Source organism: Colletotrichum fructicola (assembly GCF_000319635.2).
Source record: "Colletotrichum fructicola Nara gc5 chromosome Unknown KSG_Nara_v1_contig02, whole genome shotgun sequence".
In the NCBI taxonomy this organism is placed as follows: domain Eukaryota; kingdom Fungi; phylum Ascomycota; class Sordariomycetes; order Glomerellales; family Glomerellaceae; genus Colletotrichum; species Colletotrichum fructicola.
The window spans coordinates 4,150,821-4,177,725 of NW_027094052.1; the positions used below are offsets into that span (position 1 = coordinate 4,150,821).

The 26,905-nt window shown below is 57.0% G+C and overlaps 10 protein-coding genes across 10 annotated transcripts; 6 read left to right on the forward strand and 4 right to left on the reverse strand.

The window, feature by feature from the left end:
* Positions 1-200: 200 nt before the first annotated feature.
* lvr-1 (Levodione reductase) lies at positions 201-1,106 on the reverse strand (the record flags this gene model as incomplete). The annotated part of the gene is made up of 3 exons (XM_032033308.1): positions 201-423; positions 483-762; positions 812-1,106. The coding sequence occupies 3 exons, from the start codon at positions 1,104-1,106 to the stop codon at positions 201-203; spliced, it is 798 nt and encodes a 265-aa protein (XP_031887515.1).
* Positions 1,107-2,590: 1,484 nt separating this feature from the next.
* Positions 2,591-4,087, forward strand: CGGC5_v003905 (Satratoxin biosynthesis SC1 cluster protein 4; the record flags this gene model as incomplete). The annotated part of the gene is made up of 6 exons (XM_032033306.1): positions 2,591-2,774; positions 2,825-2,881; positions 2,929-2,999; positions 3,058-3,434; positions 3,494-3,859; positions 3,913-4,087. The coding sequence occupies 6 exons, from the start codon at positions 2,591-2,593 to the stop codon at positions 4,085-4,087; spliced, it is 1,230 nt and encodes a 409-aa protein (XP_031887488.1).
* A 532-nt stretch (positions 4,088-4,619) lies between these two features.
* On the forward strand, positions 4,620-5,221 carry CGGC5_v003906 (Mitochondrial inner membrane protease subunit 2; the record flags this gene model as incomplete). Its single annotated transcript, XM_032033305.1, has 2 exons — positions 4,620-4,879; positions 4,942-5,221. 2 exons carry the CDS (start codon positions 4,620-4,622, stop codon positions 5,219-5,221), a joined length of 540 nt encoding a protein of 179 aa, XP_031887489.1.
* A 605-nt stretch (positions 5,222-5,826) lies between these two features.
* CGGC5_v003907 (putative mitochondrial carrier) lies at positions 5,827-7,137 on the forward strand (the record flags this gene model as incomplete). The annotated part of the gene is made up of 2 exons (XM_032033304.1): positions 5,827-6,364; positions 6,419-7,137. 2 exons carry the CDS (start codon positions 5,827-5,829, stop codon positions 7,135-7,137), a joined length of 1,257 nt encoding a protein of 418 aa, XP_031887745.1.
* A 546-nt stretch (positions 7,138-7,683) lies between these two features.
* Positions 7,684-9,420, forward strand: ash2 (Set1 complex component ash2; the record flags this gene model as incomplete). Its single annotated transcript, XM_032033303.1, has 2 exons — positions 7,684-8,114; positions 8,166-9,420. The coding sequence occupies 2 exons, from the start codon at positions 7,684-7,686 to the stop codon at positions 9,418-9,420; spliced, it is 1,686 nt and encodes a 561-aa protein (XP_031887746.1).
* A 332-nt stretch (positions 9,421-9,752) lies between these two features.
* Positions 9,753-11,123, reverse strand: CGGC5_v003909 (uncharacterized protein; the record flags this gene model as incomplete). The annotated part of the gene is made up of 2 exons (XM_032033302.1): positions 9,753-10,018; positions 10,070-11,123. 2 exons carry the CDS (start codon positions 11,121-11,123, stop codon positions 9,753-9,755), a joined length of 1,320 nt encoding a protein of 439 aa, XP_031887743.1.
* Positions 11,124-11,762: 639 nt separating this feature from the next.
* CGGC5_v003910 (Non-structural maintenance of chromosomes element 1-like protein) lies at positions 11,763-12,743 on the reverse strand (the record flags this gene model as incomplete). The annotated part of the gene is made up of 1 exon (XM_032033301.1): positions 11,763-12,743. The coding sequence occupies one exon, from the start codon at positions 12,741-12,743 to the stop codon at positions 11,763-11,765; it is 981 nt and encodes a 326-aa protein (XP_031887744.1).
* A 2,418-nt stretch (positions 12,744-15,161) lies between these two features.
* On the forward strand, positions 15,162-16,616 carry CGGC5_v003911 (uncharacterized protein; the record flags this gene model as incomplete). Its single annotated transcript, XM_032033300.2, has 5 exons — positions 15,162-15,288; positions 15,341-15,529; positions 15,577-15,798; positions 15,849-16,074; positions 16,133-16,616. The coding sequence occupies 5 exons, from the start codon at positions 15,162-15,164 to the stop codon at positions 16,614-16,616; spliced, it is 1,248 nt and encodes a 415-aa protein (XP_031887487.2).
* A 1,015-nt stretch (positions 16,617-17,631) lies between these two features.
* CGGC5_v003912 (uncharacterized protein) lies at positions 17,632-19,615 on the forward strand (the record flags this gene model as incomplete). The annotated part of the gene is made up of 2 exons (XM_032033299.1): positions 17,632-17,869; positions 17,919-19,615. The coding sequence occupies 2 exons, from the start codon at positions 17,632-17,634 to the stop codon at positions 19,613-19,615; spliced, it is 1,935 nt and encodes a 644-aa protein (XP_031887472.1).
* A 2,507-nt stretch (positions 19,616-22,122) lies between these two features.
* Positions 22,123-23,278, reverse strand: CGGC5_v003913 (uncharacterized protein; the record flags this gene model as incomplete). Its single annotated transcript, XM_032033298.1, has 3 exons — positions 22,123-22,375; positions 22,428-23,042; positions 23,121-23,278. 3 exons carry the CDS (start codon positions 23,276-23,278, stop codon positions 22,123-22,125), a joined length of 1,026 nt encoding a protein of 341 aa, XP_031887741.1.
* Positions 23,279-26,905: the final 3,627 nt, after the last annotated feature.

Below are 26,905 nucleotides of genomic sequence, written 5' to 3' on the forward strand. Positions count from 1 at the left end.
GAAGGATCCGGGTCGAGCTGTTGGGTATGATGACGGCATGAGCAACGATGAGGGATTCCCCAAAGATAGCACGCATTATTCCAATAGACCCCGGCGTTGACAATACATCATAGGCGTTTAAACATCTACATGGGGACAATGACAACAAAATGATCTCTATATGCTCGGTCTAGTATGGAATCTAATGCAGAGTTCCTCTTCTACTGCTTGCTGAAGCTTCCCTCGGTCCACCCGCCATCAACGTACCATGTGGCTTTATTGACGAACCTCCCCTCCGGCCCGAGTAGAAATGCGATCGACGCCGCAACCTCCCAGGGTTCGGCCAGACGTCTAGTCAGGCACGGCTGGTCCTCCGCGGTAAGCCAGAATTGCCCGCTAGGGCTGTTGAACGGCTTGTGCATCATGTCCGTGTCGATGCAGCCCCTGAGTGAGTGGTTCAGTGAATTGTCCCGTCTCGAGTGAATCCAAAAGGGGGCACTCACGGACACAGGGCGTTCACGCGGATGCCTCTATTCGCACCCTCGAATGCGGCCACCTTGGTTATGCCAAGAAGAGCATGCTTGCTGGAGACGTAGGCTGAGACGCCCGCCGAGGCGTAGTTGCTCGTGATGCTGCCGACGTTGACGATGCTGCCGCCGTCCTTCATGTTGCGCATCTCCTCCTTCATGCAAAGGAAGGTGCCAAAGACATTGGTTACGAGGATTTTCTTGAAATACTCCTTGGGTAGGTCCGTAATGGGAAAGATCTCTCGTTGCTCACGGGCTATTCATGTCAGTTGCTTTCCGACGCTTCGAGAGAAGGGGATACAGACCAGCAACATTCGCCGCCCCGTCCAGCTTGCCAAACTTTTCGACAGTCTCGTCGATCCAGGCCTTGACCATGTCATGCTCCTGGATGTCGACGACCTTGGTCATGACTCTGCCCTTGACGTCGGGAATGTCCTTCTCGATGCCTTCCAGCGCCTTGGCGAGGTTCTCCGCCGTGGTGGCGCACATGGACACCTTGGCGCCGCGGATGAGGAGGTAACGAGCCAGGGCAAGACCCGTGCCGCGGCTGGCGCCCGTCACCGCGATGACCATGTCCTTGAAGGGGTACGGGTCCGCCATCTTGTGTTCTCTTTGTCTGGAGAGGGAGGGGAAAAGGGGGGCGCCGCGGGGAGAGAGAAATGATATGTGATTAGAGGGATGCTCGGCAGAACAGTGTGATACTCAGCCGAAGAGATCTCGGGAACCTGGCAGCGGCAAGAATCAAGGGTGTAAGGACAAAGGGGGAATGATCTGGCCTGGGAACGAGGGAGGGAAACGGAGAGAGCGTGAAGACGAGATGGGAATCATTAAATCCTCGAAATGGTACGTGGTCTGGACGATCCCGTCTCCCCGGACGGTTGTCCCGACCCATGAACCACATTCCGATTTCGTGGTGGATGTTTGCAACTCGACCCTGGTCTTTGCTAGCCAAGAGACTCATGATCCTGGGGTCGACGGCATATGCATGGGGACCCAGATGGAACTGGTGCAAGCACTCTATCGACTGTTCTGTCTACCGGTCTGTCGAAGAAGAGGAGGTTACGAGACATGAAGCGTTCGCAGAGGACTTGCGAAGCGCGAGAACGCTGGACGCCGCCAATCATAAGCCTGCTGCTCGAGAAGCATTTTCCTAAATAGTCAACGGTGTTACATTGCACCTGTACAGACGGCCGAAGCAACTGGTACTGCTTAATCGACCGCGCCTACGTGCATGGCTCTCACATCTTCTCGATGTCGTCGCTGAGTCAAGACCGTCAGGAGAACAGCCGGGCAACGAACTCCGCGCCTTGCTTGGGATACTCAAATTCAAACCGACCTTGTCTTGTGTTGCCCGATGGTCCATGGGAGAAAAGAAGTGGCCTCTCTCCTCCTGGCGGCGGAGCACAACCCCGGCTCGAGGTGCATGAACCCCCCGGCTCCAACGGCATAAGCCAACGTCTGGACGTCCTCCATCAGCCAACCACACATCCTGCTGGTCTCATCACACCGTACATCGAAGCAAACATGACCACCTAATCGGTGCAACTCCCGTGGTACAGCAAAATCTGGCTCGATGTCCGTCGTAGGATAATCTACTAGACGCTCTAGTTGCTTGCTCCCACATATAATCCCCAGAACGCCAGCCAGTGCGAAAACTACATAACACTCGCAAACACTACCGAGATTCAAGATGCGGCAGGCAGGCTGTCTCGCCCTCCATCGCAGAGCATGCGAGGTCCCCGATGCGGTGACTCGAAATGGGTGGCTTGCTGATCATTCGGTGTGAGTTCCCGAGTCTCTGGCTTTCGCATTGTTCTCGCAAACAATGACAAAACCTTTCCATTATACTCTGAACAGTCTAGGAAGAGGGGGCGAACGATTGGCAGATAACGGTCTCGAACGCCTCATCGGAGGACTAGAGAAGCAATCATGGCTTGGCCTCCTATTTTCTTGCCTCGCTTTAAACACTCCGTGATATCCACTGTGATGTTGATAGTCACGGCCCCCAAATCCTCCAAAGGGAACACAGCCTGCAGCTTGTCCTGATCGTTTTGTATTGCACCACTTGAAGAAAGAAGCACGCAATGGATTTGCCATGGACTGCGCCAGTACCGCCGGGCGAGGTGCGGACGCAGGTGAACCCGCCGACCCTGAAGGTGAAGCTGTACTCGTGGGCGTTTGTGACGACGTTCATCGCGGGGACAACGGTTGGGCTGCGCATCTTTACGAGATTCTACGTCACGAGAACGCCGTTGAATACCGATGACTGTAAGCTGTTTCCTCAAAGAAGCTCTGCTGGTGTCTAACCTCACCGGCAGACCTCATTGTCATATCGTTGCTCTTCGCCATATCGACGATTGTCGTGCTCTTCCAGCGTAAGTCTCCGAAGCCCTCGGACGCAGGCCACGCTAACCATCCCCAGAGGTCGAAGTCGGATTAGCACATCACATGTGGGATATACTCTGGGACGTGTACAACGTCCACAACACTGGGGTAAGCGCAGACTCCGTTGATAGTGTCAGGGTAACCGGTTGCTAACCTTTGAGTGTAGTGGACAATTGCCGCGACAATCGTGTATGCCCTCAGCATCAGCTTCTCCAAGCTGTCCATTCTCTTCTTGTACCTGCGTCTGTCGCCGCAGGTATGGTTCCGCCGGGGCGTCTTCTTCCTCATCGGACTGGTCGTCAGCTACTCCATCGTCTACGTCCTCATCAACATCTTTGGCTGCACACCGATTAGAGCCGGCTGGGACCTCAACATTGTGGAAAAGACTTGCGTGGACAAGTTCTCCATCTACCTGTCCCTCAGCATCGCCAACATCGCCATGGACGTCTTGATCCTGCTGCTTCCCATCCCCGTGGTTGTGCCGCTGCAGATGGCCAGGAGACAAAAGTTCTCCATCATCCTCCTCTTCGGAACAGGTGTCTTGTCAGTGCTCCGTCCCCTGAAACGCCACTCCCGAGGTGTTTGCTGACAAGTCTCAACAGTGTCTGTGGCGTGGCCACCAAGCGGACCGTTCATCTCCCTAAGCTGCTTGCAAGCCCGGACTATACCTGGGAAGCCGTCGAGGCGTTCATCTGGGGCTACCGGGAGCTCAATGCGGGCATGATCTGTGCCTCCGTGCCGGCGCTGAAGCCCTTCTTCATGCGGTACCTCCCGTCCTTCATCACCTCCCGACTCGGCAGCAGCAAGCGCGGGGGATCATCGCTGAACAAGTCCTCCAAGTCGCGCCTCAACACTGTCGTGGCACAGAACATGGAGCGTCGACGACGCCAGGATGAATCGTACGAGCTCAGCTCGACGGACGGCAAGAGGGACGGCGTCGAGGACGACGAGACAAAGCTGTGGTCGGGGTACCGAAAAATGTCAAGGCTGCCCTTGGTGGCCATGCTCGCGAGACTTCGAGGCAGGTCGACGATAACAGCAACAGCAGCGTGGACACGCTGGGTGAGATGACGGGCCCGCGCAGGGGTGACAGGACCGTTGTTGTGTCGGCTGAGAGCAGTGCGCCAGGTGGGTGCGGTGAGGGATCGAACGGCATCATGGTGCGCCGCGAGACGACTGTGCAGCACGGCGCCTAGGCGTGCTCAGAGCATCGATCTGTTTGGATGTGTTGATAAAAGTTGTTGGCTTCTTTCTCTAGTTGGTGTAATGGAGGCGTGTCCAGGCGGAGATTGTTGGGAAGGGAAGCCGCTCCGTAGGCTCAAGGACATGTAATCATAATATTCTGTCCATCCACTTGCTGTTTGATTTGTGAGTCTGGTGCTGTTGTGCTTTTGACCCATCTTAGAGTTGGCAGCTCTTCAGAAGACGGATGCGAGGACTTCCTCCATCTTGTAGCGAAATGAAATATGTGGGTAAAGTCGACGAGCACGACTTCATGCCTAGCTGGCCATGGTATGTCTACTGAGTTGCTCAACGCACATTTTCAACAACTTTCAAGTCGACAGACTGTCGGATGTAGTAAGGATGAAGGAAGACATGATATGATAAGCGCAACTGATAAGATAAGATAAGAAGGTGGGATGGCATCCAATCGAAAGTTTCGCCAAATAGAATACAACTGCGAAAGCTTCAGCAACCACCTCACCACACGCAACCACCGTCGCGCCCATGAGCTTCCGATCGCTATGGGCGCGCGCACGAGGGAGCTTCCTCGGTGACACGGCAATCCGCCTGGTCGGCATTGCGACCTGGATCCCCGTCGTCATCTGGTTCAACGACCATGTCGCGACTGTGACAAAGATCAGCGGCGCCTCCATGTACCCGTACTTTAACGAGGACCGCAACAGCACCATCATCCGCGACCTGGTACTGAACTGGAGGTGGCACGCGAACGAGGACCTCAGGAGGGGCATGATTGTCACCTTCAGGTGCGTTGCTTGCGCATTGCCGACGCACTGGGTCACGACAAGCTAATGCTGCAGCGCAACAGGAGCCCATTTCACCCGGAGACCGTCGCCGTGAAGAGAATCATCGCCCTGGAGGGAGACCATGTCAAGACACGGCCACCGCACCCCCAGCCGATGGTCAGGGTGCCGCAGGGCCACATCTGGGTCGAGGGCGACGGCCCTGCGGACCAGACACTGGACAGCAACACTTACGGCCCCATATCCATGGAATTGGTGACGGGAAAGATTGTGTGGTTCTTGTACCCCTTCCGCAAGTTTGGAAGGACGAAGTGGGAGGACTTTAAGATGAAGCCGCGGGAGTGATCTACATGTACGGAGAGCAAGGCTTCTCTCAATGTGTATAACAGCAACTGTATCCCTACTTGACTCATCGGAAATGCAACCGAGTTCCTCCCATGACCTCTGACGCAGGCCCGGCGGGTGCTGATCCGCGTCCCCCTCGGGGGTCTCGGCAGCGCCCGACGCCAAAAGGCCGACGCCTATCGGCCTAGCGCCGGCCGCAGCTGAAATGCTTAGGTGACTCGAACTCGCGGTGACGCAGCGGGACAGGTGGACCGCTGCTGCGGCATGTGGCCCGTGCTCATCCAACAAAAATTCCCAGAAGCCCGGGAACCCTGCGAAATTTCATTATCGTTGATGCGTTGGACCTCGCCGCCGCCAAGTCTTTTGCCCGCGCAATAAACCCACGCGACGACCAGAATCGACGGGGAGGCCTCTCTCCTCGCCCTTGCTCTTATTCCCCCCTCTCAGCCTCGACACGGCGTCGTTGTTCCCTCCCTGGGCACCACTGACTGCCCCCACGAGACCTTGAACAAAAACAAAAACCGCAGACGTCACCGAGACCGATCTCCCTCGACGACCACTGACCGGAGAGAAACTGGTGCCGACTGCGACAGACGCACCCGCAAATGTCTGTCGCTGACCGCCTCGTCAGCTACTTTGCTCCGGCCGACAACAGCGCGCGAACAATTCAGGGGGAGCTTGCGGTTTCCAACCCGGCGGCGGCGGCTTCAATTGCGGGGGATAGTCATGCCGGACAGACGGGAGGACTCTTGCCGGATATCAAAATCAGCGGACAACCACTCGTTCAGGATATGGGGCAGGGACATGGAGATCTCGAAGAGGAGGGCCGCCCGCCCTACTTCCACGCCATGATTGCGGGAGGTCTCGGGGGCTCGACGGGAGATATGCTCATGCACTCCCTGGACACAGTCAAGACGCGCCAGCAGGGCGATCCGCACATACCGCCAAAGTACACATCACTGGGGTCGTCATACTACACGATATGGAGGCAAGAGGGCATCAGGAGAGGTCTTTACGGCGGGTGGGTGCCGGCATTGGGCGGATCGTTCCCGGGCACCATGCTATTCTTTGGCACATACGAATGGAGCAAGCGGTTCCTCATCGATCATGGCCTGCAGCACCATCTGGCGTATCTTACAGCAGGTGAGTTGATGCGTGCGTGGGGAAGGAGAACCAAAGACTAATTGACCTATCCAGGCTTGCTGGGAGACTTTGCCGGTTCCATCGTTTACGTTCCGTCCGAAGTATTAAAGACTCGCATGCAGCTGCAGGGACGCTACAACAACCCTTATTTCAAGTCAGGGTACAACTACAAGGGCACGATTGACGCCGCAAGAACCATCGTCCGCCACGAGGGTCCGGCTGCGCTCTTTTACGGCTACCAGGCGACGCTCTACCGCGATCTCCCCTTTTCAGCGCTGCAGTTCATGTTTTGGGAGCAGTTCCACGCCTGGGCCCGCCAGTACAAGCAGAGCAGAGACATTGGCGTGCCTCTGGAGCTTTTGACTGGTGGTCTGGCAGGCAGTTTGGCCGGCGTAATGACGTGTCCTCTCGACGTCGTCAAGACACGGCTGCAGACACAAGTGCATCCCGACCTGTTGCCGAAGGAGAACAAACCGGCAGCCAAGGGCGCGGCGCACATCTCTGCGGCCAAGTCCCAGACGCGCAACATCTCAACGTCGTCGCCGTCAACGCACACACCGCGACCCGGCGCGGTGAACCTGCAGACGTCCTCCGTCATCACCGGCCTCAAGGTCATATACCAGACGGAAGGCATCAGCGGGTGGTTCAGGGGTGTTGGTCCCCGTGGCGTTTGGACCTTTATCCAGAGCGGCACCATGCTGTTCTTGTACCAGCGTATCCTCAAGCAACTAGAGGTTTGGGACAGCGCTGCAGAGAGGGAAAGCAGCATTTGAAGAGCCGACGGTCGGCCTACTGGTGGAGGTTTGGCGGGGAGTTGGATGAGGGAAACATGTACAAACACTTCCATCTGTACACTTACGGATTTAAACATGGGACGGCGTTTGATGGCATAGTAGAAGGGCGTGGAGTCCCATAGAGCCGATAGAGCAAAGACACTGTCCACTTTATAACGACCACCTGATCATTCCAAGTGGCTTGATGTGAAGGTTGCAAAGTCAATGAGATGCATGTGAAACCAGCTTATCGTGTAGACAGCCCAAATGCAGCCTGCAGGTACCTGCCCCGCTGGGCCTTAGTGCCCCTGAACCCCTGTTCCCGGCCCGCTAACGCCCCTGTGATGACAGAAGGGAGCTTTACGCGGGGTGTCTTACAGCTTTCTTCCAGCTCCAAAATTTCAAACCTCAAAACGCGCCGCGCGACATCGTCTCATAGCTTCATTCACGCACCTTATCCTCACCACAGCATCACCCCGACTCGGAGCGCGCACTCACTGATATAGTAATTTCGAAACACACCTCTGCACCAAGGCAGCCGTTCCAATGGCCTCCGATGCAGGCACCCCTCCCCCTCCAAGGGAGCCTACTCCAGGCGGCTCCCTGCCCTCTTCGACCGCCGTTCCATTGAAGCGACCTGCTCTCGAAGAAGACTTTACACCCTCGGTTCCCTCTCCTCTCAACCCAGACGTCAGATCTACACCAAAACCACCAGGCGCAGACGAGATGCCGGCGAAGCGCAGCAAGAAGGAGACGCTGAAGAAGCGCGAGTCCAAGGGTGTCAGCGACAGCAACCGTGGCACTCCTGACCCGAAGCATAAGGAGCCGAAGCAGAGTGACTACAGTCCCATGCGCTACAAGCTGGCGCCGCCCAAACCCTCCGATTTTGAGCCTGCGAAGCCCCCAATCTTCATCCACCACCACGACGTTCCTGCCCTCGACGGAGGCCAGGTCCAGTTCTACGAGACTTCAGAGCAGTAGGCTTCCTCCTCGCCTTGCTGCGCCAGGCACGACTAACGACTCGATAGTGTACATAACAAGAAAAGCTATCACTACACCCACTGCATCGCGGACCCCGAGTTCCCCTCGTCGCTCTACTACCGCGGCACGGAAGCGGAGCCCTTCGGTCCCCATCTGGCGTTCGAGGACAGCGCGACACACCTCTTCTTTGACCAGTCTGGTCGCCATATAACGACCGAGAAGGGCTTCCGCATGACGCGCGCGAATGTGGCGATCCGAGAGGGTCGCTTCTACTGGGAGGTCAAGATCACGAGGGGCATGGTCGACAAGAAGGACGGCGAGGACAAGCCCGAGTCGCATGGCCACGTGCGCATGGGATTCGCGAGACGAGAAGCGTCAGTGGACGCCCCCGTTGGGTTTGATGCCTACAGCTACGGTTTCAGAGACGTCGGCGGCGAGAAGGTGTACATGTCGCGGCCAAAGGCCTTCTTTCCCGAGGGCGAGGGTATCCGAGAGGGAGACGTCATCGGCCTGGAGATCCAGCTGCCCTCGGAACGATTGCAGAGAAAGGTACTGGCCGGTCAATACAACCCGGCCGTGGACACGAGCATCGACGACGATAGCTTGGCCTTCGAGGCTCCGAACATTGTCCGCGACCGCATCCCGATCCGCTTCAAGTCGCACATCTACTTTGAGAAGATCGACTACCACACCACCAAGGAGCTCGAGGACCTCATGAACCCCTCGCCTGTGTCTTCCGGACCCGCCAACTCTGTCGAGGCGCCTCACCCCAACCACCCCGTTCCCGCCCTCCGAACGCTGCCACACTCTCATATCAAGGTGTACAAGAACGGCATCGACATGGGCACGGCCTTCCACGACCTCCTCGCGTTCCTCCCGCCAGCATCGAAGCCGCAGTCTAACATTGGCGCGCGCGATGGCCTGGACAACGGTATGCTTGGTTACTACCCCGCCGTCAGCGTTTTCAGGGGCGGTGCCGCCGAGGTCAACTTTGGCCCCGACTTTTGGTACCCTCCTCCAGGCATCGCCGGTCCGGCCGACGACGTGGACATGGTCAACGGCGGGCAGGATGAGACCAAGAAGTTCGACTACCCGGCCCTGGACGAGATCCGCCCGGTGTCGGAGCGGTACACGGAACAAATCGTGGAGGACATCGTCTACGACATCATCGACGAGGTCGACTTTTGGGTCCAAGACGGCTGCAAGATCATTGACCGCTTCGGCCAGGGCGAGAAGGCCGGTCAGACGGGTATCGCGCCCACGGGTCGCGACGAGATCAAGGAATTGGTGCAGGATGATTAGGCATCATCTGTGCGATGGAAGAAGTCTCACCGATGAGACTCTCGCTTGCTTACGAGATACCCGACTTTGCTTCTTGCGTTGTAATCCACAGTTGTACATTATACTATAAAATGGGCGGGAGGCTTGGGACGGTCCTTTCTACATAATAGCCTCTATTTTCCTAAAGCCCGGGGGGCCCCAATACGAAAAACGAATTCATTCCACAGTCGTTCATAGCCCTCGTGATATCTCAGCTTGCTAACTCATCATGCGTCCGTTCATGCTCTTTGCAAACCAGACGTTGCGGTCGTGAGAAAAGAAAAAATCTAGTCATCATTCATTCATTGGCGGAATCACTTCCGTGTCGCCCTCCTCCGTACAGACTCGGGCGTCGTTCTTCCCGAGTCCCTGCCGCTGCGTCGGCTGCGTTCGCTCCTCTCGCTCCGCGGCCTGTCAGACCTAAGAGGCTCTGTGCGGGAGCGGGAGGGACCCGGCAGGGCTGGGTCATCGGGCAGCTCCTCGATACGGCCGCTGCCGTCGATGATCTCGGGCGCATTCTCGCGCTTAATGCGCTCCTCGCGGCCGCGCTTGTGGCAGTACCACAGGACGAAGAGAAGGACTGAGGCGTGTTAGTATCTGGGCTGTTCATGAATCAGACTGGTGCGCTTACGGAATAGCGCGACCGAAATGATCGCATTGGTGCCGATAAAGGCTGGCCATCTCAGCTTCAGCGCGTTGACGATGGCCTTGAGCATGCCCACCACGGCACCCGGCTTGGTGACCAGGTCCGAGAGTGTGGCCGGCGTGAACATCTTCTTCGCGGCGCCCTTGACGCCCTCCTCCGCGGTGACCTCGGCGGCCTGCATGCCCTGGCTCTTCGCCGCGGCCGCCAGGACCTCCGGGCCCAGACTGGCGGTGAACTTGTCGGGGAGGTTCGTGACGAGCTTCTTCATCCCGTTGGGCAGCTTGTCGAACGACTTCTTGATCGTGCCGTCCTTGTCCTCCACGAGCCTCTTGATGTCGTCGACGGCGGTCGGCACGCCGTTGACCAGGTCCTTGAGGGCGAGGGTGAACTGCCGGACCAGCTCCGAGGACTCTGCCGACAGCGGGATGGCCTTGTTGTTCTTGGCGGAGAGGTTGAGGTCGTCGAGCACGCGCGACAGGTCGTCCTTCTCCCTCGCTTCCTCGTCGGCCGGCACGGCTGTGGGCTTCACCGGCGCGAGCTGCTTGTCCTTGTCGTCGCCCTTGACTTTGGAGAACAGAAAGGCGATCTTGCTGGGCTTCTTGCCCTCGGCCTTGGGGTCAACCGCCACCGTGGCCGCCTTCTTGGGGGCTGCCGCCTGCTGACTCGGGGCGGTCCGCCGCGATTCGTCCGACTCCCACATGTACTCTGGTGTCTTGGTGCGCGGAGGCAGAGGCGGGCGGAGGCTCTCGTCGTCAGAGTCCGCAGCGTCCGGGTCGGACAGGATGCGTCTGAAAAAGTCTTCGTCTCTGCGGTCTAGCACCGGTGCTGGCCCGCCATGGGTGCGGTCGGTGGCGGCGCTACCTGCGGGCGACAGCGAGCGGGAGCTGGTCTGGCGCCGCGACGGCGACGGTCGTGATGCTGGGTGTTGCTGCTGCGGGGTTCCGACGTTGCTGCCGCTATCGTGCTCTCCGGCGGCCTCCTTTGCGTCCTTCTCCGTCTTGTACTTTTTGTACTGCTTGTAGCCAAAGTATTCCAGCATCGTGGGCGAGTGTGTGCTGGTATGAGTTGTGGACTGGCAAAGGTGAGGGGTTGAAAGGATGGCGCTCGTCGAAGGCGAGTCGTCGAAAGTTGGCGGTCGGACCGGTGGTTTTATTCGATGGCCAAGCGTCTTTTTTTGTTCTGAATCACATGTGGTGCTAAGTTGTCTGGGCCCTGGTTCTGGTTCTCGGGCGTGTATCATGCCTTGTGAGAGCTCAGGTGTGTTTAGCCACAGGAAGACCTTGGTTGGGTGGTAGCCGTTGGGGTAGCTTGCACCGCCACACGTGATGTCACCACAATGCCATCTGATGATCATTCATGCCCATCGATTGGAGCCCTCCAGCGCAACGTCAAACAACCGCATGTAAGCGAGCCCGGCTGTTGGGGCCGCGACTCCACTAAGGGTCTTGCACCGCCACACTTTCATCGGAGGCCCCTCACCGGCGCATGTCGCCTCACCCTGCCGAGAACCGTTCGTCCTTGTAAAAATTGCCAGCGCAAACACATGCAGCGCCTGGCTCGTCCAATGCATTGATTGACAGCTGTCTTGGAGCTATGGCAGGGCAATAGTTGGCAGTACTAAGCCACCAACACGGGGTATCTATCGTAGAAACTGCTCGTCGCATCCAAAATGTCGTCTTCACTCCGAGTCCTCCTCGCTCTCTCCGCCTGCCCCGTTTTCCTGCATGGACTCGTCTGCCGCATTACTCTTGCGCCCACTGGGACCACTTCTCCGTCGGCCCCTCTGGTAGGCCTCTGTGCTGGTTACGGCCTTCTCGCCGACGAACAGCCCGCCGTCCCAGTCTTTCGAGCATCGTGGACATTTCTGACTGCGCTGTGTGCGCCAGTATGCCCCCTCGCAGGTATCGTGCAGCCGCGCGTTGCAGTCGACATTCGTGCATCTCTGCCCAATGGTGACGACCTCCTTACACGCCTCGCAGAACTTGATGCGCTGCCACTCCTCCGCCGCCGCGTCTGGGTCGTTGTATGAGTCGACGAGCATTCCCCTAAGCTCGAGCAGCGCCCGCGGGCTGAGAGTGTAGAACCCGTCTCTGGACTTCTCCAGCCAGCCCTGGTTCACCAGATTCACGAGCATGTCCTCCACCTCGCTGTGTTTCAATCCCTTGTCTGCAGCAGACTGCGTCGCCGCCTCGCCATTCTCGTCATTGTTGTTCTGCCGCGGGGGCCGAGCGAGCTTGATCGCTTGCATGTCAGTGATAGCCATGACCTCCATGCGTTGCGAGTTATAGGTCTCGAACAGGGCGTCCAGCAGTCTCTTAATGAAAGCTATTTGCTCGGCATTGTAGGTCGTCGCCAGCTGTGTCATCGGGTCGGAGGCGGTGTTGACGAGGGCGTATATGCGCTTCTTAGACACCTGGTGGACGGTGCTGCGGATTTCGTAGTCGAAGACGGACACGGCTTCGGCGGCCGCGCTCACGTAAGAGTCAAAGTCGTCTCTAGTGACCTGGTCGGGCGTGACTTCCTCGCCATCTTCGGCCTCGATCGTGAAAATGGCTGCCAGAATGGACTGGGCCTCTTCAAACGTAAGGGCGCCGCGGGCGAGAAACGCCTGGAGAAAGGCTTGGTTGCCGTGGTTGTAGTGTTCTGGGACGATGGGCATGTTGGCGGAATGAGGAACTGGACTGCCGCGCGCCGGCCCTGGTATCGTAAAAAGATGTAATAGTATGCGAGGCGCGAATCAGATAAAAGACTAATGCGGTAAAGTTGCTGAAGAAGCTATCGCACGTGCGGGAGTGATGTCGTGGGGGAGGGGGGATTTTCCAAGACGCGACTCACACGCGTTTCCTACGGGCAGAAATTAATTGAAAAGAAGCTCTGGCTGGAGCTCGACGGCCCCACCAATCGACCAACACGGTGCACCGCTCGCTGAGGAAGGCGGCGTGGGGCCCCTACCGAGCCACACCACACGGTGGCTGGATCAGCGGGCTCTGAGCCTGAACCTGGAAGGCAGCATCGCCGGAGATTTCTTCTTTGGCTGGTGCGGGCAGGGGCTCTCCGCAGCAATGGGTTGGGATCTCCTCCAGAGTGGAGGTCTAGATCCTTCAAGCTTCCACCCCTGAACCTTCGTGATCGGCTGAATTCAACCGCAGAAACCTTGCTGCTTGGAAGTCGCAAGTGCCACATGCCGACGACACGGCACTTTGCTGTGACTGGCGATCATACCCTCCGGTTCAAGCTGGCCGAAAGACACCGGCCTGGCGGTTATTGGGGGTCCCAGAGCCAAGGAACAAGAAGTTGGCTAGCACTATTACTACTGCCGTAGCCAAGGCAGACACAGAACGGCGCTCGTGGACGACGACGCGAATCGATCGCCGCCTCCAACTCAATCAGCACGTGGTGGTCCGACCGTTGCTCAGCTTCCAGCTGCCGTGCCGGCGGCTTCGATTCATCAATGGAAGCCTCAGCCTTCAGCAACCTTCCATCTGGCAGACTGTCAATGTTACCACCGCATGTGCCGCCGACCTTCATCTCAACAATCTGCGCCACCGCCGACCCAAACCTGCTCATTAGTCTGCGCTAGCGATTACCAACTTGCCAGATTTGGGCCCAGGTCCCGAAGCCATTGCTGTTGCTCGGGCTCCTTCGGGCATCGTTCACTGGCACTTGTTTTCTGACTCAGGAGGCCAGCTTCAACACAAAACCGCTAGTCTCATCTTCCCCCCGGGCTGTCCCTGTCTTTTGGGCGAGCTCCAAGCACCAAGCAGTCGGTACACGGCGTGGTCCCTTTGGAAATGAGCTTGGGTGATATGATTGACGTGAAAATGGATCAGAGGACTGGGAAACTCTCCCTTCAGCCGCAACCTATTTTCTCGCTTGACAGACAGGATGCCACCGTCGCCGCTGACTCGACAACCAGCACTCGACGACAATAGAAGCTTGATTTGCCATTGCCATCCGTGATGGGGAGGATCCCGTCTGCAACCCGCCGCCTCATCGGTCCGGTCAGCTCTGCCGGGTTGAGGCTGGTCCGGGAAGCCCTCCGCGGTGTCCACGCATCCACATGTCTACAGTCATCAGCGAATCTGCGCCTGCAAAGCCAACCTCCACTCGCCATACATGTTTCGAGCCATCGATGCCTCAAACCCAACCGAAGGGTCTGGTTGGTCGCAACCTTGCTGCGGATAGTTCGGTCGAACTCGTACGTTGCCATGCCGCCTATACTCGCCATGGCCTAGTTCCACTGTCATCAGCCTATCCGGTCTTCTCTCTAATGACAGTTGCGACGACGCTTGCGCATTGCTGCTCCTCCTCGGCCCAACCCACGCAGCCAGTCGACGGCTTCATATTAGACGGATTGTGGCGTCCAACGTTTTCATCTCGGGTCGGCGTGTGAGACTCTGCGGTCGGCAGATGCCCGCAAGAACCGCACTTGGAACCGGCTAGAATACGTCAATGTCATTTTGTCTCGCCATGACACATTCGATGCCAGCCTCCGAAGCTATTCGCCCTTGGTGCAATATTGCTGCGATGATCATCTTCTCACATTATCGTGTTTCAACTCTCATTACCCACCGGCATCATGGTAAAACTCTTCATTGCCATCCCGAGCGCGCGCCCCGCCGGCTTCTTTGAAGGATCCCCAGCCAAGACATTTTTGGACCATCGAGGGCAAGCTTGGGGGGCGCGGGCTTCGTGAGGGAGGGCTCGTAATACGGCCCAAACCCCCCTTGTCCTGCTCCGGAGTATCCATCTCATCATTCTGCCCGCTTGTGTGTGTGCGTGTGTGTCCTGATCGCACTTTATGCAGTTGCGAACGCCGGACATGGGTGATCACCCTTCCATGTTCCTGAAATCTTGGTAGCAGATTCTCAAAAGTCGTGCCCGGGGGAGTCTATCCATGCGCAGATCGCAGGGGGGGCGATCGCTGCGATCTAAGGCTGCATGATAAACATGGCCTTGCTTGCTCCCCAGTTCTTAATTTCTTCTTTCTTCTCCTCCCCCGTCACCTTGTTCCCTGCCGTGGTCTACGACTCCGTGTTCATGTCTGGCCTATTTGGCCAGCTTCCAAGGGGGTGACATGGCCATTCAGCTGCCTCAAGAGGAGTTGGGCACAGCTATAGGAGTTCTCGTCTACTCCTTGTTCTGCCTCGCATGCAGTTGTACTATGGGATGGCTGACCTATGTCCATCGTGAGGCTATCAGCTGTAGGTTATCCCTTTGTCGTGGCCAGCAGGCAACTGACTGTCATCAATGCAGATGTCGCACTTGTGTCATACTTCACGGGTCTCTCCACAGCCGCCTCCGTGGCCCAACAGCTTCACACGATTGTGTACTGGAGGGATATCAAGAATGCGCAGTTTCGACACTCTATCGTCAACGTTGGCAACCCTGAACTCGCCATCGCCGGACAGTCGACCGGTCTTGACCTCGTACTCTTCTACATTCGTAAGTCGTCCCTAGAGCACGAAATGCGCACGCCTGACACTCTTCAGAGTTTTACAGCTACAATGTCGAGGCGGCCTTGACCTTCTTCTGGTCCATCGCGCTCACGCAATCCATCTTCCAGCTTGAGCCGGTCAAGTCTACACGAAAGCGAGCCAACTATATCGCCAAAGGCACCGCCGTTCTGCTGCCCGCCTTGCTAATGGGCATTCTCCGACTTGAGGCGGTTCAAAAGCAAGCAGTGCCTTTTCTCTTTCTGGCGGATGGAGTCAGTAAGTGACATCTGCAGCCATCGGATAGTTTCGTCTGACAACATGTCTAGTGGGCTTTTGTCTCAGCGGGAGTGGTGTTCTTCTCATCGTCATCTTGGTCAAGTACATCCACACGCGCCGCAACCTCTTATCATGGAACGTCCGCTATGGCCAACGTTCGGCCAGCACCAAGAGTAGCGACACTCTAGTGGTCGACACTAGTAACGGGAAACGCCGCCAGAGTATATACGACAGATGGCTCGTCGTTCGATTCAGCATCGCCTTTGTGGCATTAGCGTGAGAATAAACTCCTGATCCATCGCCTAGTTCCCCGACGACTGACTAGTCCTTTTAGCATTTTCCAGGTGGTCACGATCATGTTCCAAGTATCATCTGCCCGCCAAAACAACCGTGACTCGTTGAGCGACAGCCCGGACCTCAGCACGGAGCGTCTCCATCTGGACCTCATACTTTTCCTGCCCGGCGTCTCTGCGAGTCTCCTCACATTTGTTGTCTTTGGGACCACCAAAACATTCCGCGATTACCTGGTCAATAAGCTCGTACCGAAAAAGCTGCGCAGGCTGAGCAAGCAGGCGTCTCCGAGGAGAGCCCGACGGTCTATGGCGTACTCCCAGAGGAGCGGCACACGCCCGCCACGGCTGTCTCTCGACACGTATGTCGGGAACGATCTGGATGTGTACACGCCCACGCGCGACGGGGCTGGAATTCAGCTGAGAGAGTTGAATGCGGATGGCTCAAGCAAGCCGGGCGAAGACGAGTTTCCCTTGGTGCCTGAGCCGATTAAGCCTAGCAATGTTTATTTGTATCCAAAGCAGTAGTTATGATTTATGACCAAAATGATACCACCCGAGCCGAGGCTCTGTTTCGATTTGTATATCGAGGCTTTGTGTGCATTTTATAGCTGAGATTAAAGTGATGAAGTGAATCGCGAAACGATGGATCCGAAGATGTCGTCGGTCGCTCCATTGCGACGGTAATGAGCCGCTGTACAGCTTCGGGATGAATGTGCAAGAGGGAACTTATTGGCAATGATCCAGTCTTAGCTCCCCCGTCGTCGCAATTTCCAATGCCGAGACTCCTCAAAATACAGTCTGAGAAGACGATTGTACAGGAAAGAGATGAGGGTGTGGCGATGAAGTCGTTCACTTGAAATCGAATACGACGCATTTCTGATCTTACTCCATTGCTGTGATCCTGTGACATGGTTGTAGAGCCTACCTACCTACCTGGGTCAGAACCCAAGTTGAGTCAGACTTGCACTTCGGACAACTGTTGGTGTTTCGCTGTCGTCCAGCGAAGGCGACGCCTAGTTGGCATGAGCACTGCTGACTAAGACAATTAGCGCCGTGCACGTCCACCGTCAAGCTCCATCAACATTCAACCTCTTTCAACCTCACCTGAGGCTCCATTGCGACGGCAAACAAACCCGACAGAGCAGGTTGTTCTATCACCTAACTCATAATTATTCACTGCGAGCGACTTCACACGACGCGACGAACCGCCCTGGCCATCTAGAGCACTGCGGCAGGACGACGGCAGCGATTGGCCAACGTGCCCCGACTGAAGTAAACCCATCACGCGGCCAGATCCACTCACTTCCAGCTTGCGACTGAGGCGCATCACATACACAGCACCTCTGGTGCAGAATGTGCTAGCACATGAGAGACGCGCTTTTCATTTGATCTTCTTTTCTTCTTCTGGAGTCTGAGCCCTTTGTCTTTTGCATCCATATCATAGGAGAATTTCCGACGCGTCTCCTGGGTCGCCGCTACCCGAGGCGGTCGCTCAGCCTAAACAGCATCCAGCACCTTCACCTCTCTCTCACGCCTCACCATGACGGGGCCCACGTCTTCCGATGAGTTCGCGGTGGTTAACATCTGCCGGAGCGATGGCCAGGACAGCGGTCCCGGTTACTGGCCAGCCCCGGCTGATGCTGCGAAGAAGAAGGCGCCTTTGGACAAGGTACCACGGGCGAAGCCTCACATGATTCGGCTAGCCGAAGACGACCCAAGGTTCCAGGAGTGGCGTATCAAGCTGGGAATCTTGCTGAAGCAGGAGCTGAACCCAACAGGTGAGTTCAGAGCCACTCGAAATCACTCATGCGTCTAACCCTCTCACAGAAGGCCCGTCATGGCTCCTCAACTTCCCGCGGGGATACTGGTTATACGAAAAGTCTAAGCACCTTTGGGTATCAGGCTATCCCGTCAAATCCAAGCTCTTCAAGAGCCCTCAAGAGTTCGGTCTCCACCTGCTGTGGCTCCTCTCCAACTCTACGGACCGGATGGACTGCCGGTGCATTCACTGCAACGTCCGAGAGATGCCTGCCCTCGAAGAGCTGACCGTGACGGAGATCCCACGTCCGGTACCCGGGTCGACGAATGCGCAGCCCCCGTCCAAGATGCGCAAGATTACGCCGCAGATGCCGCTCAGTCGCACTGCTTCACCAGCGCCAGCAGCGGCAACCCCACCAAACCCGAAGAAGGAAACGCCCGTACCGGTTCCGACGCCCGCGCTGAAGAAGGAGACCCCCGTGCCGGTGCCGTCGATACCGCCTCGTGCCGTGCCCGTCCCGGCTCCGGCTCCGGCTCCAGCCCCCGTCCAGACACCGGTCCAGCCGCCACAGGTCCCAGTACAGGTCCCGGCACAGGCGCAGCCACAGCCACCACCGCAGCCACCGGCGCAACCCCCGGCCCAAGCCCTTCAACCTCGAGTCCAGACGCCGGCACAACAACCCCAGCAGCCTATAGCCCAGGCACCCTACCAGCAGCAGACGCAGTTCCCTCCCTACCCTCAGCAGCCGCACAACCCGGGCGCCTTGTTCCGCGTCGGAGAGATGGTTTGGCACCAAATGTCCAACGGCTGGCGCCTTGGCGTCGTGGCAGCTACGGGCATCATCAACCCCAAGAACAGCAAACCCGAGGCGCTCCAGATCCTTCCTATATCCCATTATCTCTTCGGTCAGCTTCCGGTGCAGCTCATCGAGGCGTCAGCCCGACCCTTTCTTGCCTTCTCCGTACCAAGTGTGGGCATACCAGAGCTGCAGGGCAAGGCGTACGACGACGTGCCGTGGCAGCAATTCCTTGGCAGTCTGAACCCCGAAGACACCCACCGCCGCGAGGTGATACTGTTAGATTCGTCCAAGATGGCAGCTCAGAAGATTGGCTCGTCTTACTCCTTGTTTACCCGCCTTTCGACAACCGAAGACGGCAAAAAGACGGACTACCAGGGCATTTTCCTTGGCGCGGAACGCGTCGAGCTCGGCGACGTCCTGCGTATTCGTATCACTACCGATCAGCCGGGGGTTCCGGAGGCAGCTACAAACCTGTCGGACGCTCTGCTTGGCCTTCGAGAGATTTGCACCGCGGTGGATATGCCTGGCGCGGTGTTTTTCAAGGGTGATATCTATCAGCCCATCACAGGCGATAACAAGCCTGTGGGCGGCATGCCCGTGACTGAGGACAAGCTACCGCGCCCCTTGCGCGAAGAGAGCGCCTTCCGAAACAAGTTTGCGCCGGCGGAGCGCTGGCGGTGCGTGCTTCTCCGGCACAACGCCGTCCTCCGCGAGGGCGAGCTCAAGGGCCGCTTCTATCCAACCCATAAGCTTCTTCCTCTGCTCGACGGCCAGCAAAAGGTCGGCGCCGAGGTGCAGCAAGGCATCGTCAGGGACGCGCAGCAGCGGCTCAACCAGCGCATCGACGGATTCAAGACTGGTTACATTGGGCGCAAGAGCACGCGCGCCGAGACGATTGGTCCCGCGTTGCCGCCCGGCAGTGCCATCCGCTTTGGCAACGAGGTACGAGAAGAGACAGAGGCCTAGAGAGCCTTTTCTCTACGTCCCGGGAGACCAGTGGTGGTGCCTCGCCATCATGGATATTATTACCCTTGAGATTGTCGCCAGAACTTGTCTCTGAGACAGACCATGGGCGCCGTGTGGCCGCCGAGAACATTACTAGAACATATTCTTGGCCGTGGTATAAACGTTGATTGGAAGGCCGGCCATTGAAGAGGGCTGAAGAGCATTTCCTGTAGAATAGATCCAGGACCAATCATTGGAGGAGGGGCATTGACGGAGGAAGTTTTGTAGACTAGAAAGATCACACAGCATAGCTCTCGGGGAAGCCGACGGGAGCACATATCACATCCATAGCAATCTGTTTTAAGAAGTCATGATGGCACCTCTGTTGCTTTGACCAATTCCATTGCGAACCCATCTACCGAGACATTGCCATCGACATCACAACCACACGTTACGAAGACATCAAACCAGCTCCTTCCAGTTGTGGAATTCACATGCAGGCTCGATATAGGGTCCCCGTAGATTTTCTCCCCAAAAAGAATTTCACAACTCACCAATCACCGCGTCAAGTCCCGCCGCGCCACAGCCTCACCTGTCACTCTTTCTCACACACACCAAGTCATCTCGCATGATCCAATGGCAGAGCAAAGTCCAACAATCACCCAGACCAAACTCCCGGGACCCCTCCGTCAGCACGCTACTTGGACGAAGAATATAGGCCATTATGCGCTTTTCATTCGTCGGTACCTGATGGCGCGTTGGAAAGAAAAAAAAAAGACAAGTCTTAGCCACCATCCATCAACACACCATCCAATACTCTCAGCCCCCCGTTTTTCTAGAAGGCCAAGAAGGCCGACCACACACACACACCTACTGCACACACATACGGGCGGTTTTGTCCGTGGCGTTCCCCCCGTTCCCGCCGCCCGTCAGATTAGGAAACCAATTCACCAACCAACAGAGCAAACACACATTACGACCAGAGGCTCCGTCTCCGTCAGCACCAACAGCCGCGGGAACCCAGGAAAATGGACCGCGCAGATCTCGTTTCCCCTCAACAAGATCTCATCCTGCAAACCCGTGGCAAAGTGTTCCAACTCACCGCCAACTTTTTTTCCTTCGTTTGATTGTCATGGGCATTACGCACGCACGCCCCTTTACGCTACCCAGGTAGGCGACCCGCGCCACACACTCACACACACACACACGCGCGCATATACCCTGCGATACGAACGCACCACACATACACACACCCCTTAATTCACACGGCCAAAATTAATCCTCTGCTTAAACCCGTCGCCCGGGCTCGTGGCTCGCTCTCACCTCTCACTCTGTACGTGCGTGCGTGCGTGCGTGCGTGCTGTCATGGGCAGATTTCCCGGGATTGCGGTTCCCCTCTGATTAGCCCCCCCTCCCTAGTTGCCGGAGACCTCGGTCAGACTTCTTGTGTGTGCGTTGCGCGCATGAACTTTGCTTTTTCGCCCTCTTGTTCGGTTTCTGGAAATATGACCTGACAGGCTACGTTACACGGTTACACGAGTCGACGTGACATCGCTGGTTGACGACTCGTCGTAAAGTCAGATGATAACGGTCTGCTAGTGTGGTTAGGACAACGGCCGATGGCACATCACGGACACCGTCTGACGAAAGCATCATGACACAGAAGAAACACAGCTTGTCCAAGGCGATTCTGATTTGCAAAATCCTAAACCGTTGGATACAAATGATTTGTAATGGGTGATTCGTGAGAGATGGGAAGAATGTGATGAGAAAGAGAAGAATAATCCGCTTTCCGCACGGCTAGTCTGCCACCCTTGATTTTGGACCCGCGTTGTTGGTTCTGTTTGTCTGCCCATTACCGCTCTTTTCTTTCTCGCTGCAAATGCAACTCCCCTCTTCGATACAGCGCCTATCAACTCCCTTTTTGCTTTTCTCTCCGTGTCTCTCTTCGCTTCAACCGCTGTGTGTCTCCGGTTCGTCCCGTCTTCCGCAATTATGGCCTGATCCACCCCCTCCTCCCAGTTCAGGTGCGTCAGGGTACGTCTCCTATCCTTTCTTTTTCTGTTTCTTTTCAGTATGGTGGGCAAGGTGTATGCAGCAAGTTGGAGGTTGTCATTAGTCGGCAGAAAACGGTGCCTTTTGTGTGGTCGAGGCAATGCTGGGTTCGTGGTCGCGTAGTGTGTGTGATGTGCTTCAAGGCTTCATGTTCTTCGTTATCCCTCTGGTGTCGTTGGCCGATGCAGAGAGACCGTTGTGGCGGAATGAGAAGGTTTGTGATGATGCAGATGATGGATGGTCGTGTGGTTTCGTAGTGTTGCAATATGAAAGGAACGATGAATGCTGGTTCGACGGAAAGAATCGGATGAAAACGTGCGCCCGAGGGATTTTGAAGATGAATAGGAAATGTCGCGTACTCGCTCCCGCCCCCTGCACCAAAACAGCTTCGACATCATTCACCCCGCCATGCCCGGACGCCTTCAAGTCGAATTCATAAAAGTCGGACGGTGTAAACACAGTGGAGTGTCGCATTACTTGAGTTTTAGAGCCTCGATCTTGGCTTGTATGCTCTTGAGGATTTCCGGGTCTGGTTCTGGCTCGACCTTGCGAGGCTTCAGGCGAGGACAGTTGGCGTCTTTCTTGTGTCCACACTTCTTGCACTCGGTGCCGTCCTCCGCCCCGCCGGGGTATATCGTCTTGCACTTGTAGCACTCGTGATGCGGCACAGCATTCGGCCCAAACTCGTCGCCAGGGTATCCGAACGGATACTTGTCCTTCTTGGGACTGTTGATGCGGTTAGCAGTCAGCGTCGACATGTCACGGGGGTTCAACGTACGGGTCTCTGGGACAGTCGGTGCAGCGGTTGTGGCTGCACTTGGAGCATGTCTTGCTGCCGGCAGTAAAGAGCGTCTGGCACTCGTGGCAGGTTCTGCGAACCCTCTGTCTGGGCTTCTTGTAAATGAGATCCTGTCCTCCAGTCTTGCTGGGGCGCTTGAGGACGATGTCCTTGGCGTCCTTCGGATCATACGAGTAGTCGGGGATGATGGGAGCGTTCTCCTTCTGGGCCTTGAGGATGGCGGCGCGCTTCTCCCGGCTCGCGATGCGCTCGGCCTCGGTCCGCTTGGGCGGGTAGCGGACGCACTTGGTGCAACGGACGTGCTGGCAGGTAGGGCACTCTTTGGCGGCGGCGAAGGTAGCGTTGCACTTGTGGCACGTTCGGTGAACACGCATGCGGATGGGCTTCTCGACGCGGAGAGCGGTGCCCTCGGTGGAGATCCACTCGCTCTGCTTAATCTCGAGGCCGAATCTCTCGCCCAACTTTCTGGCGCGCTCCTCAAACAGCTCGGCTCTGGGCACCTTGACGACGCCCTCGAGGTCCTCGTACTTGCTCTTGGTCGGCTCCTTGGCGGTCTCCTTGGGGGCGGCAGCAGGGGCGGCGGCGGGGGCGGGACTGTGATCATGTTAGACTCGTCATACAGGCCATTGCGAAATCGCAAGAGTTGGTTGATAGGAAGAAATTGGCGCTTACGCAGTGCTGGACTGTCCGGCAGGCTGTCCAGAGGTGGAAATGGTCGACTGGCGCTTGGAGGAGGATCCCTTGAAGACGGTCTTGGCTCTAGCGAGCATCTTTCCCAGGCCCTTCTTTTCCTTCGGGACCGAAGGCCCGGCCTGCGCTGGCGAACTCATGATTGTTGTTGCTGTTGTTGTAGTGACGAAGCGTTGGTTTGCAAAACGTGGGATCCCGGGTCAATTGTGGATTTCCTGGGGTGAGTTGAAGATCTGCAGTGCACTAAAACCACAATCGAGCAGGGCTGGGATTGGTGTTTTGGCGATGCGGTTGACGGAGGAGCAATTGTGTCTCGCGGCAACGTCTTTAAGAAGCGTTGGTGGTGGCGGTCGAGAGGCGAAAAAGTGCAAAAGGTGTGTGGTTTGAGGGTGGTGGTTCGCGCTGTCGGGATTGATCAGCGGACTGGAGGCGAGAGCTGGATGTCGATCGTCGGTTGTTGCGAAGCGAGGCAGCACGGCGCAGCGGGCGACGTCGAATTGCGGCGGGTGCGGCGATATTGACGGGCGAGAAAGGGTGAGTCCTCCACGATAGTTGTGTCTATCTCCTTCCCATTGCCTGGCGGTGAGGGAGAAGAAGAGGTCGAAATCGCGAACGACTACTTTTTTTTAGTTGTTCGGGATGAGTCGGCCGGGAAGAGGGTGTGGTGTAAGAAGGGGGGAGGATGAGGAAGAAGAGGACGGACGGGACGTGGACGGGGAGGAGGTGGTTGAAAGGAAGTCTGGAAAAAGTGGGAAGGCAAGCCAAGGCCAACCAGGTGGTGTACCAACCCAAGTCAAGCGTATCCGTCCTTTTTACTGCGTAAGTGGTGCGCCGTACCGTATGCACTGCGTAGCGTAGGTAGGTAGCGCAGGTAGTGGTCCCAGTGCAGCGTCCCAAGAGGGTGGTGGGAAGGCACAGGGGTTTGAAGGGGGACATGGGCAGAGGGCTCCACGTCCTTGGCCAGCAGCAAAAGTGCAGGTTGCTGGTGCTGGTGCAGTTACAAGGGCCATGCAGTTCCAGCAGCAGGGGCAGCGAACAGCGGGCAGCAGAACCAAAAAAACAACAGACGGGGGCGGAAGACCAGACCTTACCGGCGACACACCTCACCTGGGCTGGGGAGCGGTACCAAACCAAACGTGGACTGGCAGTGGTAGCACTAAAAACCCACCTCGCTGGGTGACTGCTGGTGACTGGTCACCCATCACAGCACGGTGGCTCCAGTGGCTCCCCCCAGTGGCTCCCCCCAGTGGCTCCCCTCGAATGGCCGTGGCCCCATCCCGGAGACAAGGTTCCACTCTTCAGAACAAGAGCGACCCACAGTTCTCGAGTGGATACTTTAACAACTTCACAACCCGGGCTGGTGTGGAAAAATACGTGCCTGTCCCGAGGGAAGGGTGGAAGGACGCCGCGACAGACACCCGACATCCAGACAGGCCAACCAGCCAGCCAGATTCGAGCGTCAGCACAGGCGCTGCATCTGGGGCTGGGGTGTGGTGGAGCAAAGGGAGGGGGCGTCCACCCTCGCCCACCCCTCCCTCTCCTCTCTTTCACTCCTGCTTCGTTTAGTCCTTGGTAACGTAACTGCTGGGATCGATATTGCACTGACTGGCGACAGACAACCTATGGGACTGGATGACTGGCTCATAGGGGCCGTCCATCTCTCTCTGTCTCTAAGGTACCTAACAAGCAACGCACCTCACTTGTACACTCGCAACTCACATAACCACTGCACTTCTTATCCGCACATACAAGACCACCACATCGCTCTGAAGCGAAGAAGCGAAGCGGGGGTCTGTACCTTCCAATTGGGAAGCATGTCCGAGCTTTTCTGGTTGCTGCGATTGCGGGCCTGGAAAGCGGGGGCCTGGGAGGGTCTTGAACCACACCCATGAACCCTGTCAACCCTGTCCAGAAGCACAACCACAACCGGGGGATTCACACGGAGCTGCTCTGGAATATGTCCGGCGCTAAGCCTTTCGGGGCCATGCCTCACCTCACTCACTGCGGTTGCTGTCGACACTACTGCGTGCTGTCTACTATGTACACGAAAGAGCGTTCGTTCCTGGCCTGACATCCGTGATACACGTCTTAGCTAAGACTGCCGTTCCTTGGGCGTGCAGCAGGTCCCAGACTCTTCCAGACACCACATTGTGGACGAGGCTCGGAGGGAGACGCCCAAAGAGGGATTCCAGGAGACGGCGATATCGACCTTTGAGACCGGGACGGCGTGACAGGACGTCCCCTTCGCCCTCGGCGCGCGGATGTGTCTGCCTCTCTCACCATGCACCTTCCGTCTCCCCAACGCTAACGAGCTGGGCACAGGATGGCCTCAAGGGAGAGGAAGGGCGGTGGACTAGCTGGGCCTACATAGTACCTTGCCTCGAGCTAACTTGCCTACTCTGGTATCCGTAGCCTGCTGGCCAAGTGCGCCGTAGCGCAGCCTCCAGCCGTGGTGTCCGTAGCGCCGCCTCCTCAACTTAAGGTGCCGTGGTAACGTGCGGTGAAGATCCCAAGGCCAGAGCTAGAGAAAGGCCCTTTTAACACACAGATGATGGCTTTTCCAAAAGTCCCCTACCATCCAAACCAACCAACGGACCGCGGCATTCGACAAGCAAACCTTTCTTTTAGAGATCAAGCTCCGGCTTGTCGTCGTGAGACCTAATTAAAACACGACCGAGGATATCCCATTCTTTCTAGTTTCCCGCCCCCATGATTCCAATTCCCGTCTGTTGGCGGGGGCGCGGCCGACCGACCGAACGACACACACGGTATCGTACGCCCCCAGCATATATCAATCGAAAAGCCGGACATTGTAGTGTCTCACTCTCGGTCGCTTATTAGTAGATGGGGAAGGGGAAATACACTCGACGGGGGGAGGGGTTGAAGTGTCGTGTTGAAGAACCAGAACCTCGGAACGCATACAACGCCTGACGGTTGATTGGCAATTGGCGGGAATTAGCAAGCGACGTAATTACATGTTTGGCGAGTGGGATGAGGAGTCTCTCCCATGACCTTCGCTATCCGTACTCATAGACGGTAAGGTAATGACAGCAAAACCGGCCGTGCTCACCTCACCTCACTTCACCCTCGCAGCACCTGGCACCTGGCATCTGCACCTCCTAACAACACTGTGGAAGCGTGAAAGCAAACTGCGTCTTCATCCTGCTGCCCACGGCCCCAAGCACCACCCACCCGACCCACGGGTATCTAGATAGCAAGCCGGACCCGAAATGGCTTAGCGGACGGGCCTCCCTTCCCTTCTTTAACTTCCCGCACCGGGTACGGAGTCCACTTGGGCAGAGCGCAAAAATCTCACTACTGCAAGAGAAGCCAAAGCCAGATGCAGAAGACTGCTTCCCCGGCGCCCCGTATCCATCCTCTTGCTTCCCAGACTCCAGTCCCAGGCTCCCAGCACATGAAAAAGAGCAACGGGGGCCCGCTGCTGCGATGAAAGAGGCATCTGGATCGTCGAGGAGGAGATCCTTTTGAGAAGAAGATGAGCAAGCAACAAAACACACAAGACAGAAAGGGCCCACCGCCTCCTGAACCTGAACCCGGCCGAGGCTTTTCGCAACACGTAGGATCGGCCACGATAGACGACAGCACCGTGTAATGTCTTGGATCCCGAGCATAGGGGAGGGCCGCGGTCCACGGGAATGGTAGCGGGGCGTCTGTCTGTCGTGGGAGGGAGAGAGGCCTTCTCGCTATGAATCAATATCCCGTTGATACCAGGACGGTGGAACGAGACGGCCGGCCTAGCGTCCCAG